Source organism: Littorina saxatilis, linkage group LG11 (assembly GCF_037325665.1).
Source record: "Littorina saxatilis isolate snail1 linkage group LG11, US_GU_Lsax_2.0, whole genome shotgun sequence".
NCBI lineage: Eukaryota > Metazoa > Mollusca > Gastropoda > Littorinimorpha > Littorinidae > Littorina > Littorina saxatilis.
The window spans coordinates 10497059-10512207 of record NC_090255.1 but is presented as its reverse complement, the minus strand read 5'-3'; the positions used below and the strand labels follow the sequence as shown (position 1 = coordinate 10512207).

At 41.6% G+C, this 15149-nt stretch overlaps 3 protein-coding genes across 3 annotated transcripts in view; all 3 read right to left on the bottom strand.

Annotated features, from left to right (window-relative positions):
* The window catches only part of LOC138979735 (dyslexia-associated protein KIAA0319-like protein), a 100993-nt gene extending 92737 nt beyond the window's left edge, over positions 1-8256 (bottom strand). The window contains exons 1-2 of the mRNA XM_070352476.1: positions 7421-8256; positions 4012-4252 (exon numbers count right to left, since the gene is read on the bottom strand). Of these exons, the coding sequence (XP_070208577.1) occupies positions 4012-4108 (97 nt within the window). The 5' untranslated portion in view covers positions 4109-4252; positions 7421-8256. The remainder of the gene's footprint in view (positions 1-4011; positions 4253-7420) is intronic.
* Positions 8257-8707: 451 nt separating this feature from the next.
* LOC138980841 (uncharacterized) lies at positions 8708-9190 on the bottom strand. Its single transcript, XM_070353723.1, has one exon. It carries the CDS (start codon positions 9188-9190, stop codon positions 8708-8710), a length of 483 nt encoding a protein of 160 aa, XP_070209824.1.
* A 1046-nt stretch (positions 9191-10236) lies between these two features.
* LOC138980840 (group XIIA secretory phospholipase A2-like) lies at positions 10237-12798 on the bottom strand (the record flags this gene model as incomplete). The annotated part of the gene is made up of 3 exons (XM_070353721.1): positions 10237-11290; positions 11766-11931; positions 12640-12798. Coding segments are annotated over 3 exons (441 nt in total), but the record flags the coding sequence as incomplete, so codon positions are not given.
* Between the last annotated feature and the right edge of the window lie 2351 nt (positions 12799-15149).

The following is a 15149-nucleotide window of genomic DNA, read 5'->3' as shown; positions in this document are numbered from 1 at the left end:
GTTCTTTCCGGGGTCTTTGTCATCTATGTTCAGAACTCTGTCCTTCTAGTTTCAGACTAACAGGCCTCCTGAGCGAGCCACTTTCCAAGGGAAGCTAAACTCGCGTATGGAAACAGTACTGTAGTCTGGGATGCCGTTTTCAGTATTCTCAGCGTTGAAGAATTTGTAAAGAGAAGACACGACAACAGCAGGAGAAATAAAAGTCGTGTGTGCATTTTGGGGCTTTTGGAGGGACGATTTCGAGTTTGAATCCGTTCTTGCACATGCCCCAAAGCGTGTAACATACAATCTTGCACACGTTTGCTTTAGTAGTGGCAAAGAAGGAAAGCGTGTGACATTCCTGTCTGCACTAAGTCAAGTTATTACTGCAAATGGTTGCACATAGTTCTGATTAACTATATATAAATAGTAACTGACTGCTACAATTAGGGAGTCGCAAAATCTGCACCGCAAAGGGGTTCATAAAGTTCTGCCTGTAAGTGACCGCTACATAAATTGTGTTGAACCAACTGATCGCTGCAAAAGGATGCATAAAGTTCAACATCTAACAACTGACCGCCAAAAAAGAATGCAAAAAGGTCAACATATACCAATTAACCGGTGAAAACAGATGTTTTAAAGTTCACCAACTGGCAAAACTGACCGCCGCAAAAGCGTGCATAGTGTTCAACATCTATCAACTGACCGCTGCAAACGTAAAGGGCAGACCACCACGTTTTGCGGATTTCTGGCCTTGGACTGGTCACTATTTTGGTCAGTCAGCCTTAAGCCTAAGGCCAGCAAAATTGACCTTTGATGCTAATGACTCTATACATGTATGGGAATTTGCTTATGTCGTCCAAAATAACTGACCTTCAGCGACCTCTGTGTGTGTGTGTGTGTGTGTGTGTGTGTGTGTGTGTGTGTGTGTGTGTGTGTGTGTGTGTGTGAGTGAGTGAGTGAGTGAGTGAGTGAGTGAGTGTGTCACACATACATGCTAAAACTATGAGTGAACATGGGAGTCTAAGCCCATGAACGAAGAAGAAGAAGTATTACAATGTCCACAAATGAATGTCACTAATAATATTGCAGTAACAACAAACGAGCCAGCACTTTCCTCAAGCATCATATATGTTCTTCCTTGACCTGAAATAACTTTAACAATAACAGTCCACGTCAGCTGTCTTGTACTAATGTGGATGAACTTCACCTTCTACCCTATACAGTGGAACCCCCCCCTGCCCCAACTGAAGACAACCTGATCTCTTTCTTTCTTCTTCTTCTTCTGCGTTCGTGGGCTGAAACTCCCACGTACACTCGTGGGGGTTTTTTTTGCACGAGTGAAATTTTACATGTATGACCGTTTTTTACCCCGCCATTTAGGCAGCCATACGCCGTTTTCGGAGGAAGCATGCTGGGTATTTTCTAGTTTCTACAACCCATCGAGCTCTGACATGGATTACAGGATCTTTTTCGTGCGCACTTGGTCTTGTGCTTGCGTGTACACACGGGGGTGTTCGGACACCGAGGAGAGCCTGCACACAAAGTTGACTCGAAGAAATAAATCTCTCGCCGAACGTGGGGACGAACTCACGCTGACAGCGGCCAACTGGATACCGACTGAGCTACATCTCTTTCAAGACCTTGGGTTAGTTGTTGTTGTTTTGTTTTTTTTATAGATTTTCTGTTCAGTACCTCTGTAAATGTTAGCCCCATTCTAACTGTAAGACCCCCTCCTCAGTCTTGAGACCAAATTAAGTGAAAGGTGGCAGTGGTTAGGGTGAAGGACTGTTGTCTATTCTTTGCTGTCTCGATGTTACTGTCTGGCATCTGCCATGCAAGTCCGAGAAAAATGCCCCTCTTTCTTTTTGCTGCTGCATTTATAAACTATATTTTATTACCCTCCGTTTTGCCTGATTTTCTCAAATTAGGGTTCCACTGTAGCAGGAAAATCCTGCTCTAAACTGAACAGCTTCCATCACTGCTGTGTGTAACTCAAAACCATCCATTGTGTAAAGACATAATGGTGTTTAGCACAGTGTGTAGATGTGGGAAGGTTAACTGGCAATCTACCCATCTGCTTCAGATCTGTCCATTGTGCTGATTGAGCTAATTGGATAGACATGTAACACCCCAAGGAAAAGCACAACCCTTCCTTTAGTCAGCAGCAAATACTCGTTTAGCTACTCAGCAGTTTATTACAGTGGAACCCCCCTTTTAAGACCTCCAAAAATCTGACAAAATCAGGTCTTAAAAAGGAGGGAGTCTCAAAATGGGGGTAGTTTTACAGAGGTTATGAACAGAAAGTCTTGAAAACAAGGTCTGGTGGTCGTCTACATTTTTGCTTTTTTTCAATAATCTTATGGTTAGATTTCGATACAAAATTAAATCAAATGATGAATGAACCATGGGGAAAAAAATTATAGAAAAAAAAATATATGAAAAACAATTTTAATTTTGGGTAGCGTGACTCACACTTCCAATATTTTGTTTTCTGTTTGCTGAGAACATGTGCTTTGCCTAAAAATACTGACCAATCAAATTCATGTCACTATGCTTATAGCCACGCCCAAACAAGTTTGACACTGGAGCGCTGTCCACGCTTTTTTATAAACGCACGAAATGCACGGGATTTGAGAGGAGTTTTGCACTTGGCATTTTCCAAATAAGGATATCCTACTATGAGTACTACGCTGGAATACTACAATGAATTTTCAAACGGCTACACTGGCTTCGTCTTTCCTGATCGAAAGGGGGTGTATTGTTGATATTTTGTAGATAATAGACTCTACATTTTAATAGTCAAATGGCGATTTCGGTATACAAAATGTAGACAAGGACCTTTAAAGGGGGGGGGGGGGGGGGGGGGGGTGTTCCACTGTACTTTACAATGTCTGTGTTTTTGCTTGCTTTTGTCTCTTGTTTGTTTGATTTCTTGATATTTTGTTGTATGTTCCTCATGGTGAGTTTAGTGAAGAGAAAGGTTGGTGCTACTTATAATATTATTAATCTACAAAATTATAAAAAATTATGTGTTCCATTGTCATCTAACTTTTGTGTGCTTGACAATGCCTCCCCTAGTTTACAAACCCCTTTCTATCCTCTTCAAGCCAATTAGCTAAATCACTGTCATTGTCAAACTAATTTTATTGATGACAGCTCCATACATCTGGACACAACTTTCTAGTGAATTTTATCTTGTCTCGGTTATCACCACTTAGACATTTAACTTTTTGTACGTTTCTGGGCTACAACTACCATGTGCACTCCATGTTTTGCCCCAGTGATTCAGGGCGTTTATGTGTATAATGGCCATTTTTCCCATAACTTGGTTTCAAACACTAATGGTTCTGCAAACACAGGAGTTTTCGTGCTGCCTGAACTCTTAAATTAGAATCACATCAGCAACAGACTATTCTTGCGACCCAAAATACAAAATGTCAGCGATATAACTTTTGGAACAATCACTAATAAGTAGTACAAGAACCAATTAGTTCGCAAGAAAAGTCCACACGGAAACCGGACGTGGGCTTATTTAAACTGTACACAGAACTTAATGCATGCACCCATGTGTAGCGGTCACTTACAGGCAGAACTTGTAGCATTCCTTAAAAGCGAGTTCATACTGATTGCCTCCCTAATTGTAGCAATCACTGATTGAATCAGTAGTTAATCAGAACTTAATGCATCCATTTGCAGCAATAACTTGTTTGTTCAGACAGGACTTAATTAATGCACTAATTTATAGTGGTCCACTTGTTTTGTCACTAATGTTTCAGGCAGAATTAAACTTAATGCATTCATTTGTAGTGGTCGATATATAGTCACAGACAGAATTAAACTTAACGCATTCATTTGTAGTGGTCAATATTGTTTCAGACAGAATTAAACTTAACGCATTCATTTGTAGTGGTCAATATTGTTTCAGACAGAATTAAACTTAATGCATTCATTCGTAGTGGTCAATATTGTTTCAGACAGAATTAAACGTAACGCATTCATTCGTAATGGTCACTCGTAAAGAAAACTTACCTGTTGACACTGACACTCCCCACAGCATCACCAACACCAACACCACTGCCAACCGGATGCTGCATGGACTTGAACGCCTACACTGCATGATGTCCATGGATCACAACCGCCAGGTCACTCTCTTTTCGTCAACTCCAAGGCTGACACTTGGACTCAAGGTAGAGGCGATAAGGTCCTCCGCCGCACCCTCCGCCTCACTCCTGTCTCCTAACTTGTTAGATGCTGGCTCCCATGTGAGCTTCTGCCAATCAGACCAAGATACTCACAATCACAGACAGGAAGTTATTTGGAAGGGGTGAGGGGAGGGGGGGGATAAAAAGGAAGAGAGGTACTGGAAAATCAATTTCTTTACACTGACCAGCGCGAACCACAAAGCCTCAATCTCTACTTGATTTCCTGTAAGAAAAAAAAGGAAAGTTCAGCAGTTCAAACTGCTGAACTTGTCTTTTTGAACTGCTCATGAATGCAATCGGGGGTGCTTTTGTGTCTTATTTTCTTCAGACCTGTTTACCCCTAAAACATTGCATGTGTATTTTCTGGGAGCAAAATGAGGCAAATGTGTAGTTTTGTAATTGAATGTGTAGAATTTCTCGTCGACCTATCACAACAACAAGAACAATGATTGCTACTTTTTACCACATGTATTGATTGACTGACGGAAAAATGGGAATTGCAGACAGTGCAATGAGCATGATGTTTTCCTTTCCGCGAAGAGACAAGGCATGGGTAGTCCTGATGATATTTTGGCAGAAAGACTTGGTTCGGCGCATTGCTCGTCTTTTTCTTTTTGGTCGGTGGCCTTTCGGAGTCATTTTCTTCACAGTTCTCATCTTCACTTTCGTGTGCTCTGCGTTCAGCCATTGGGTCGAAACGCCCGCATGGTTTGGCAGTAACGCTTTCAGTTGTGCCCGGCATTTGCTTGGAGAAGCCTATTCGGCATTAACAAGCTACAACGCAACGCCCGTGGGCGCTTTACGCACTGCACGCAGCAAACGACTGCTGGCCGAAAACAAGGATTGGAAAATGGATCGGTCAAGGGAGATGAAGAAAATTACGGATTGTGATATGCGTAGCCGAAACAATACCGTTTGCGTGCAGGGACGGGGGCGGTGTGAGAGCACAACGGGACAAGGAACAGGTGTAAAGACGAAAAAGAAAAAAAAAAAAAAAAATAAATTTTTTTTTATTTTTATAAATACTGTTTGCGTAGAAAACGACAGACTTGCGTAGTTGCGTAGTATATTATTCAAATTCGTAGTTTACTACGCTCAATGTGTAGTGTAAACAGGTCTGTTTCTTTAATCTGAGCTTTCTTGCCTCCTTTCTTTCCTGTAACGTACGTGAATGCAGTTTCAGCCTTCAGAAACACGTACGGAACAGGAGCAAAATTTGAAGTCTCAGTCATTATCACTGCATGTACATGTATGTATCAGTATCAAGAAGGTTAAAATACATGATATACATCTTAATTTCTAGTCTTGCCGGAATTACAGCTTCATGAACTATAGACTGAACGAGTGCAAACAGTTTACAGAGAGATCAGCAATGATCTAAATTCCAAACACCTAGGAATATGTTGCTTTATATAAATTATATGTTCAGTTGGTGGTCTAGCAAAGTGTATACATGATTACATCGTTATGCATGTTTCACTGTTTGTATAGTCATGAGTGTGTGTGCATTCACATGTATGTTCCCTGATGACACAGTCTGGATGATGTGGATCGTGTATGACCAATACTTTCTAAAGAAGGATTCAACGTCAAAAGTATCAGTCGTACACAACCCACACCATCCGAATAGGGATAAACTCTTTACTGCCTATTTGCAGAGCATGAGTCGTACACGACCGCGGCCATCTGAATAGAGATAAACACCTTAAAATGCCTTCTTCAATTCAAAATAAAATGTTATGGGTCGTTTACGATTCTACAACATCCAAACTGTGTAGTTCAAATGACTTCATTGTTTATTCGTTTGTTTACAAAGAAAATCCTTGAAAAATTGGTTGATAGGGAAGTTCTATGGTGTTTGAGGATTACATGAAGTCTCTATTAAGAACTCCCAATAGACACTTTTGTGAGACTCTGGGTCGTCTACGACCCAGGAAGCATGGTTAAAGTTAATACACACGGACCTATGTACAAATTTCACAACCTGTCAACCATGTGTAATTTACTGTAAACAGCTATGTTCATATTAAAGTTTTCCACATTTGTCAAACTCAAAGCTTTTCTTAATCTGTTTTAACTTTTATTTGGGTTCCTCATTTTTGCTTGTGTACTTAAAGGACTCAGCACAGCTGTGTTGTTCAATATAAATATATATAATGCAGCCTACTTGACAATGACATACATTACAAAGTCAGTGTGCGTTTCACTGTTTGTGCGCATGCACATGTGCATTTGATAATGAGCAGGTGTGAGTGTGATAGGTTTATTCATGTATGTGATTAGTTGAGCAGGTTATCCCACACATAAATAAGCATGTATGTCACATGTATTTTGTTTTCATGACCAAATCACATATTGACCCCTCTAACAATTTGTATCATACATGTAGATCTGCATACACTTTATGATTCTAGATTAACATTATCATTGCCATCGGGAATTGACCTAGCCATCCTGAAACAGCCATGGCTGCAATTAAAGTACTTAATTAAACTCTTAATTTCCTCCTGGGAAATGGTAATTTCAAACTTTAAAATTATATCCTAGCCAAGTTCCACTACAAAAATTCTGAAGATAAAATTAAAAATGTTCGAACCTTAATTGCACTCGTAGTTGCAGGAGGTGGACAAAAACAGAAAAACAGATATGGCCGTCACATATCTAGATATCATTGTCAAGTGTCCGTTCCGAGATGGCCGGGTTCGCGAGAGGGAGATCGACAGTCAGACACTGCCAGGCCAATTAAAGCGTTAAACACCCTCAGTCACTTCTGTTGATTTAAATTTGTTTTTTGTCTGTTTCAATCTACTGGTTTTAGCCTTGATCCCTCATAAGTTTACTGGTTTTAGCATTGCCTGTAGTTGTTGTTATACTTTTCCCAGTGAAAATAGTTGCCCTGTATAGGTATTACATTAGCAATTATTCAAAAGAAGCCCCCTTACCAGACCCCAACATGTTATTGTGAACATGTTTAGTCACTGGTCTATAAACCAATGTTCTGTGGACACCATACTCATTGAACACAAAGCCACTGATAACATTCGTCACGATGATACAGCTATCACAACAACAAGTGTCTGTAAGTTGTAACGCAGTTACTAGTTAGGACAATCAGAAAGTGTCAATTTCATTTTCAAGAAAAAGGAAGAGTATTCTTCCGATTTTTTAGTAAATACACAATCTGAGTCACACGCACACAGCATTATAAGTATGATCTAAAAACAAAGAAAGCTTACCTCAACGCGCCCTAACAACATAATTCCACGCTAACCCATTGAAAGCTTTACGACATGATGTCAAACACGTCGTGAACATACACGAAGTTGACACATTCACACAACACGTTTTGTCACACAGCGTGGACGAACTGATTTCGAGAAGGCACGTTTGTCGTCGTCAGAATCACAAGACCACTGATGCACAAAAGCCACTTGCACAAAACACAAGCGTGTATTGAATAGCCGCAGGATGTTCACAGCCTTCTATCGATCGATGTGTCAATAATGTGTGTTCACCTGAGACGGGATACTAAGTCTCCAGCTGTGTTGATTGTGAGACTCGGATGGAAGTGTTAGCAAGTCAACTGCGAAAAACGTCATGGATTTCGGGTTTCACAAACACCCAATCGACACAGAGCACTGGAGTGAGCTCCCTTATAGTCTGGTCACGAAGGAGTTGTTTCCCGTAGACTACTGTGAGTCTCCGGCTTGAACAAAAAGTATTTGTGCATTTTGAGCAAAACATCAGCAGTTTTGACGAAAACTTTGTAGAAAATGGTGCACTCCTTGTGTGTCTTTATGTGTCTTGGTAGAATTGCACCACAAACTGGTGCTTGTAACGAAGTTAATACAATGATAAAGGAGGGAAATTAGAGTATTGAGTTTGAGGCTTGTGTCGTCTGTTTCACGCAAGAATTAACTGAGCGTGAAAGTTGACTTATTGAAAGATGAAATCGTGACACCGGCAGAGACCAGACGGTCTGCAGCCTGTGAAGATGATAACCTGTTAGCTCTCCGGAAAGGCGTTCGATGTCGTCATCTCAGGTCTGAGTGGATGCCTTGACGGTTCTTCCCGCTGGGTATGAAAAAATGCCCCTCGTAATATTACTTACTTTTTACTTAGGCCCTTTGCCCCCAGCGGAGCATAGGCAGGCCATTGACGACATTTCTCCATCGCACCCTGTTCTGGGCTGTTCTCTCCGCTTCTGCCCAGCTGTTTCAGTTCTGCCTCTGTGTCCCGCCTCCAGCTGTTTCTTGGCCTCCCTCTCTTTCTTTTCCCCTGCGGAATCCAAGGTGAGAGCCTCAGTGGCGGGTGATGCTGGATGTTGGTTTCCTAAGGGTGTGTCCAATGTCCGGCCCCATTTTCTCCTCAGAATCTGGCTGTTAACGGGCTCTTGGCCCGCCCTTTGCCACAGCTCTTCGTTGCAGATCTTGTCTGTCCATCTGATCTTGAAGATGCGCCTCAGACAGGTGTTAATGAAAGTCTGAATCTTCTGCTGTGTCACCTTGGTCATTCTCCACGTCTCAGAGCCGTAGAGTAGAACCGATTTGACACAAGTTGGAGTTGAAGATGCGCAGCTTGGTGGTTATGCTGATCTCTCTAGAGGCCCAGATGTTCTTCAACATGATGTAGGCTGCTCGTGCCTTCCCGGTCCTGGCGGCGACGTCTCTGTCAGTGCCCCCTTGCCTATCGATCACACTTCCCAGGTATACAAAAGATTCGACCTCTCGGATTGGCTCTCCACCTACTGTGACTGGCGTGTTGGCAGTGGTGTTGATCTTCAGGAGTTCTGTTTTCCTCTTGTTGATCCCGAGCCCTGTCTTGGCTGATGTTGCTGCCATGCGAGTGGTCTTGTCTTGCATCTGGTTGAAGTTGTGCGAGAGGAGCGCCAGGTCGTCAGCGAAGTCGAGATCGTCCAGCTGTGTCCACTGTATACCGTTGTTCCTGCCTGCTGTGGTGGTCTTCATGATCCAGTCAATGACCAGGAGGAAGAGGAAAGGCGACATGATATACTCTCTGGATAACAAAGGTGCTAGCCACCCCCCTTCAGACACCCAATACAACCAGTTGTCTGCACCAAACTCTTAAATGTTTGGCCCATGACATGTTATTGTGTATTTTATTTGTTTGTTTGTTGGCCTAACTTTCGTTTTGATAATACTTCAGCGATTAATCCTTCAACCAGGGTGTGTGCTTGTGGGAAGTTATTAGATAGTCAGTGTTACTGGAAATTCACGTGTCCGCACTGTCGGTTTCAGTGTCAACTCGGAGCCATGATGGCAAGTACAGATATGAGCTGAGACCATTCTTGATGAAGTTGACGTGTGTAAGGCCAGTAAGTATGTCTTTTTCTTCCTTTTGTTGCTGTTTTAGAACAGACTGCATTAAATATAAATAATTTAAAAAAAAAATTATACAACAAGAAAAGACAATGCTTTATACGACTCCACCTCGTCATGTCCATTACAGTGTCGTTCACTCACCCACACACTCACTCACTCATTCACTCACCACTCACTCAATCACCAACTCTCTCTCATTCACTTACTCCATCACTCATTCGCCATCTCTCCATCTCTCCCTCACCCACACATTCACTCACTAATTCACAAACTCATTTACTCACCCACTCCCTCACTCACAAACTCATTGTTCAAACATTGAGGAGTGAAATAGGTCTCCACGTTTTTAATAAATGTTTGTCTTTATTTTGGTATACATATAATAACACCTTCCTTTTGTGTTGCCGAAAGTTCCTCAAATCTAAATCCTAGAGACCTCACTATAAAATCACCTAACTGTTTCCAAAACCCCTGAAAAAAGCCTCAGCTGGAAATCCATCTGAACCTGGACTATTATTTTTACTCATATTTTTCCAAACCATGTGCTGCTTCTTCCAGTAATATTTCACCTTCTAATGAATCTCTTTCTTGTGGCGTCAATACTGGCATGTTTAATATTTCACACTCCTGTAAGCGTCTTTTTGTATATAACTTTTCATAAAAACGTTTTACTTCTGTAATTATATCTTTCTCATCATTTAGTTCCTTACCATCGTCTAAAATCAAATTATTCATTCTTTTATGCACAAAATTGCGTTTCTCAAGGCCACAAACATACTCTGTTATTTTTTCATCCTCGGCTACCCGTCTTGCTCTGGATCTTAAAAGGACACCTTTCATTTTATATTCTCTAATTCTTATCAAAACTCCCTTTTCACTGTTCAACAATGTCTCTTCTTCTTCAGCTGAATGGGTTTTCTCCTCCAAATATCTTCTTTCTATTTATGCTACTCATATTTCGGACTCTTCCAGGGCGCTCTCTGACGCTGCGTTGGACGTTTCTGAAGCTTCGAATGTTGATTTCGGACATAACCCAACAACACATTTATATACAACGAAACGATGCTGATTTCGGACATAACCCAACAAAACATTATACAACAAAATGATGCTGACTTTCAGACATAACCCAACAAAACATTATACAACGAAACGATGCTGACTTTCGGACATAACCCAACAAAACATTTTACAACGAAACGATGCTGACTTTCGGACATAACCCAACAAAACATTATACAACGAAACGATGCTGACTTTCGGACATAACCCAACAAAACATTATACAACGAAACGATGCTGACTTTCGGACATAACCCAACAAAACATTATACAACGAAACGATGCTGACTTTCGGACATAACGCAACAAAACATTATACAACGAAACGATGCTGACTTTCGGACATAACGCAACTAAACATTATACAATTCAACGAAACGATGCTGACTTTCGGACATAACCCAACAAAACATTATACAGTGAAACGACGCTGATTTCGGTCAAAGCCAATCAAAACATTACAGTTGAACGATGTTGATTTGGGGTAAAAACACACAGCAAAACACTACCGTGAAACGATGCTTATATCAGAAATAACGAAAAGAAAAGTAGGAAAAAGATCAAAGTGTAGGTGCAGCAACAGCGGTCATAATTCATCGATGTTTCTGGGGCAGACACAGGCGTCTCTCTGTGAGTCTACGTAGGGTGCACACCCCACAGCCAGTGTTCCTACATACATGACGTCTGCAGCGGATTTGCATCCTGAAAAAAATAAAATAAAACGATTTCTTTTTGTTTTCTGGAAATATGGTCGAAGAGAGTCTCAGCGTGTGTTAAGTTTACTTGCATGCAAACACAGAACCACAAGCGGCGCGCGTATTCGCACGCAGGAACAGACACACGCGCGCGCGCACACGCACACACAGACGCACACACAGACGCACACACACACACACATACATGCACGCAGTCTCGCACGCACGCATACATACATATACACGCATACATATACCCGGCACACTCACGCAAACAAACATAAACACACACACACACACACACACACACACACACACATATATAAATATACATACACACATGCACGCACATTCACACGCGTGCGCGCACGCACGAACCGGTACATTCACGCACGCACGCACACACACATACACACACAAACAGACTGACAGTCGAAAGGAAAGACAGCCAGCTAGCCAGACAAACACAAAAGCTTTCTTACCGTCGTATACACCTTCTGAGACAAATTCACTGAAGGCTTTGCACATGTTTATCAGACAGGCCTTGAAGAGGTCATCACAGTGTTCTTTTCCTTTGTTGCACGTGTGATAGCACACGTCGTGTCTGTCACAGCACTTGGCTATACCCGGCAAGCGAGACGTATCCAGCTGAAACACACATTTGCGTGATATATTAGTATATCATACACATAGCATTAATGATATACAACACCTATACATGCACATCCTGGAGATGACCTTACGATTAATTTTCTACTGCTGATGTGAGGAAGTCACCGAGAAAAACTGTGTTCTCGAAACACGCGAGACGTATCCAGCTGCAACACACACTAACGCGATAACATTAATGATATACGACACCTATACATGCACATCCTGGAGATGGCCTTACGATTAATGTTCTACTGCTAATGTGTGGAAGTCACCAAGAAAAACTTCTCGAAATACGCGAGACGTATCCAGCTGAAACAGCAGCCCCTTCTTTGGTGAATATATTATATTAATATCCCTAAACAACCTATCAATACGTTATAATATTCAGTGCAGGGTATTTTTTGTTACTATTTAAGTGCATCTGCGCCTAGTGAAAAGGTACAATCAAGTAAAATGTTGAAAGTAAGGGTTATTCATTGTAAATGGTAACACCTAGTACGTTTGACATAGTTTTCTCCTACACGAGCAAACTAGGAGGAAAAAAAGCTAGCTAGAGTGTGTTTGGGGCAAATTAAATCAATCATCCATTATTCTCCACAGTTATTCGCTAACCGTTACCAAAAACAAAAGCATATGTCAGCAAAGACATTTAAATGCAGAACAAACATAGCGAGGAAGCAACAGATGTCGGTTCATTCCTACCTGTACGCCGAACGACCCACATCCATTGGACTCGGGAACATGATTTCTCTTCGCCACTGGATCGGCACCTGTCGTAAAGAAACACGCTGAATCATTGTTTGTGCGTATACCCTCCTTCCACCAAGCAACACATTCGAACGAACGCGCGTACACACACACACGCGTTCACACATATATACACACACACACACACACACACGCGAACGCACTCACACACACACACGCACGCACGCACGCACTAATTAGGACAGGACTGACACCGGGAACACAAACTCACATACACAAGAAAATAAACAAAAATAAAATATTTAACTTAAATAAATGAATAAACAAACAAATAAAACAATCCATCTTTGCACAGAACGCAGACAGGCTTTTGAGTTTCGAATATGTCCAACAGGAAGGATATGCTTATGCTTGGGGCGGGGATATAGCTCAGTTGGTAGCGCGCTGGATTTATATTCAGTTGGCCGCTGTCAGCGTGAGTTCGTTCCCAGGTTCGGCGGAAATTTATTTCAGAGTCCCACGATTGACAAAAGGGTCTTTCCTGGCAAAATTGCTGAGGCACAGTTAATAATTGTCTACCTATACCCGTGTGACTTGGAATAATAGGCCGTGAAAGGTAAATATGCGCCGAAATGGCTGCAATTACTGGCCGTATAAAATTTCATCTCACACGGCATCACTGCAGAGCGCCTAGAACTGTACCCACGGAATATGCGCGATATAAGCCTCATTGATTGATTGATTGATGTAAAAGCCCGGCGAGACCTGTCAGGGTATGTAATCGTCTACACGAGAGGTTATGCCTAGTTAACATGGTACACCGTGGTTCGTTCAGTCAAAGGGTCGCATTTTTTAAGCCCAAGATTGGCGCATGCGCATCAGTTGACCGCAATGAGAAGGATTGTTCAGCAGAGGTTTCAGTTCGTGACACTGACCGGGCCGGCGACATTTTATTTCAGGCGGGCTAGTAACTTTTTTGAAGTTACTCGTCCGTTTGGCGAGTTAAAATATTGAGATTTGGCCATTTCTGGGCCAAGCGTGATCGAGTTTGTCGACAGGCAGATGTAGGCCAGAGACGGTGGACCACCACTGGCACCCCCCTCCCCCCTCCTCCTCTTAGCCTAGTCCGGCCCTGAATGTCACGAGTGAATAAGAACCAGGCAAGGGAATTGATTGAAAGAAAAATCTTTGAAAACCGGATTTTTTTAAAAAAATCTAGATTATAATCATTGCAATCTGGCGCATTCTGGGAGGAGTTTCATGAATTTTACACAGAAAAACAACTCAACCAAATTTAATACATGTTGGTATTATATTGCCAGTAACCAACGATCATTGCAATCCTTTAACTGCATTGGTATCTATTAGGCAAAAAAAAACAAATGTTCTGTTTAGGGTAACATGCCCCAAAAAATTAGGGTCGGTCGGTCGGCAACTTTTTATTTTTTTTTATTTTTTTTTTTAAGAATCCAAATGAAAGTGTTCATTGAAATAATTGTTATAGAGCATCGTAAATGGTCTAAATAACTCAGACATTGAAAATCCTTTCATTTGATATGCAACATGACTATATTCCGTTCTGAAATAGCAAAAATATGGTTTTTGAAAAATGAGGTAAGTAGAAATTGAGAAAAAAGTTTTAGGGTCGGCGCCAAAAACACAGGGTCGGTCGGGTTACCCTAAACAGACAATTTTTTTTTGTGCCTTATTTGAACACACTTACTCTTTCCCACACATGTAAACATAAACATAATGTTCTAATAAATTTAGGAATCTCACTGAATGAAGGGACGGTTTTATGGAGGACATTGGTCATACATTGTACTAGGCATATTGTCAAGTTTATTTCCTCGAAGTTTTTTTTTCTCGAAAGAGAAAAAACTAATTCTCGGAAATGTGTAGCTTTTCTCGGATATCCTTGGAGGAGAATTGCGCAGTGGCGTGGTGGTAAGACGTCGGAGGGTCGTGTGTTCGAGTCCCGGTCGCTGCTGCCTGGTGAGTTAAAAGTGGAGATTTTTTCGATCTCCCAGGTCAACCTATGTGCAGACCTGCTAGTGACTTAACCCCCTTCGTGTGTACACGCAAGCACAAGACCAAGTGCGCACGGTAAAGATCCTGTAATCCATGTCAGAGTTCGGTGGGTTATAGAAACACGAAAATACCCAGCATGAGAGATGTTCAACGTGCGGGCTACCTCACCTGCCTTGACCTCTCACCAATTCATTGTAAAGCGCTTAGAGAACGTCAAGCGCTCTATAAATCTCCCGGCATATTATTATTATTATTATTATTATACCTGGGAACAATGGACTGCAGGTGAGAAGAACAAGAACACGATAACAATGAACACGTACTCACCAGAAACCTGGACAGTAGAAAACGAACAAAAACCGGTTTTGACGTTATGGCTTCATCAGCAAAAAATGTACAAAAAACATTAAAGGAGATATGACAGAAAGAGAAAGAATAAAATAAGTCAAGAAGAAGACATACAGCTTCTTTCT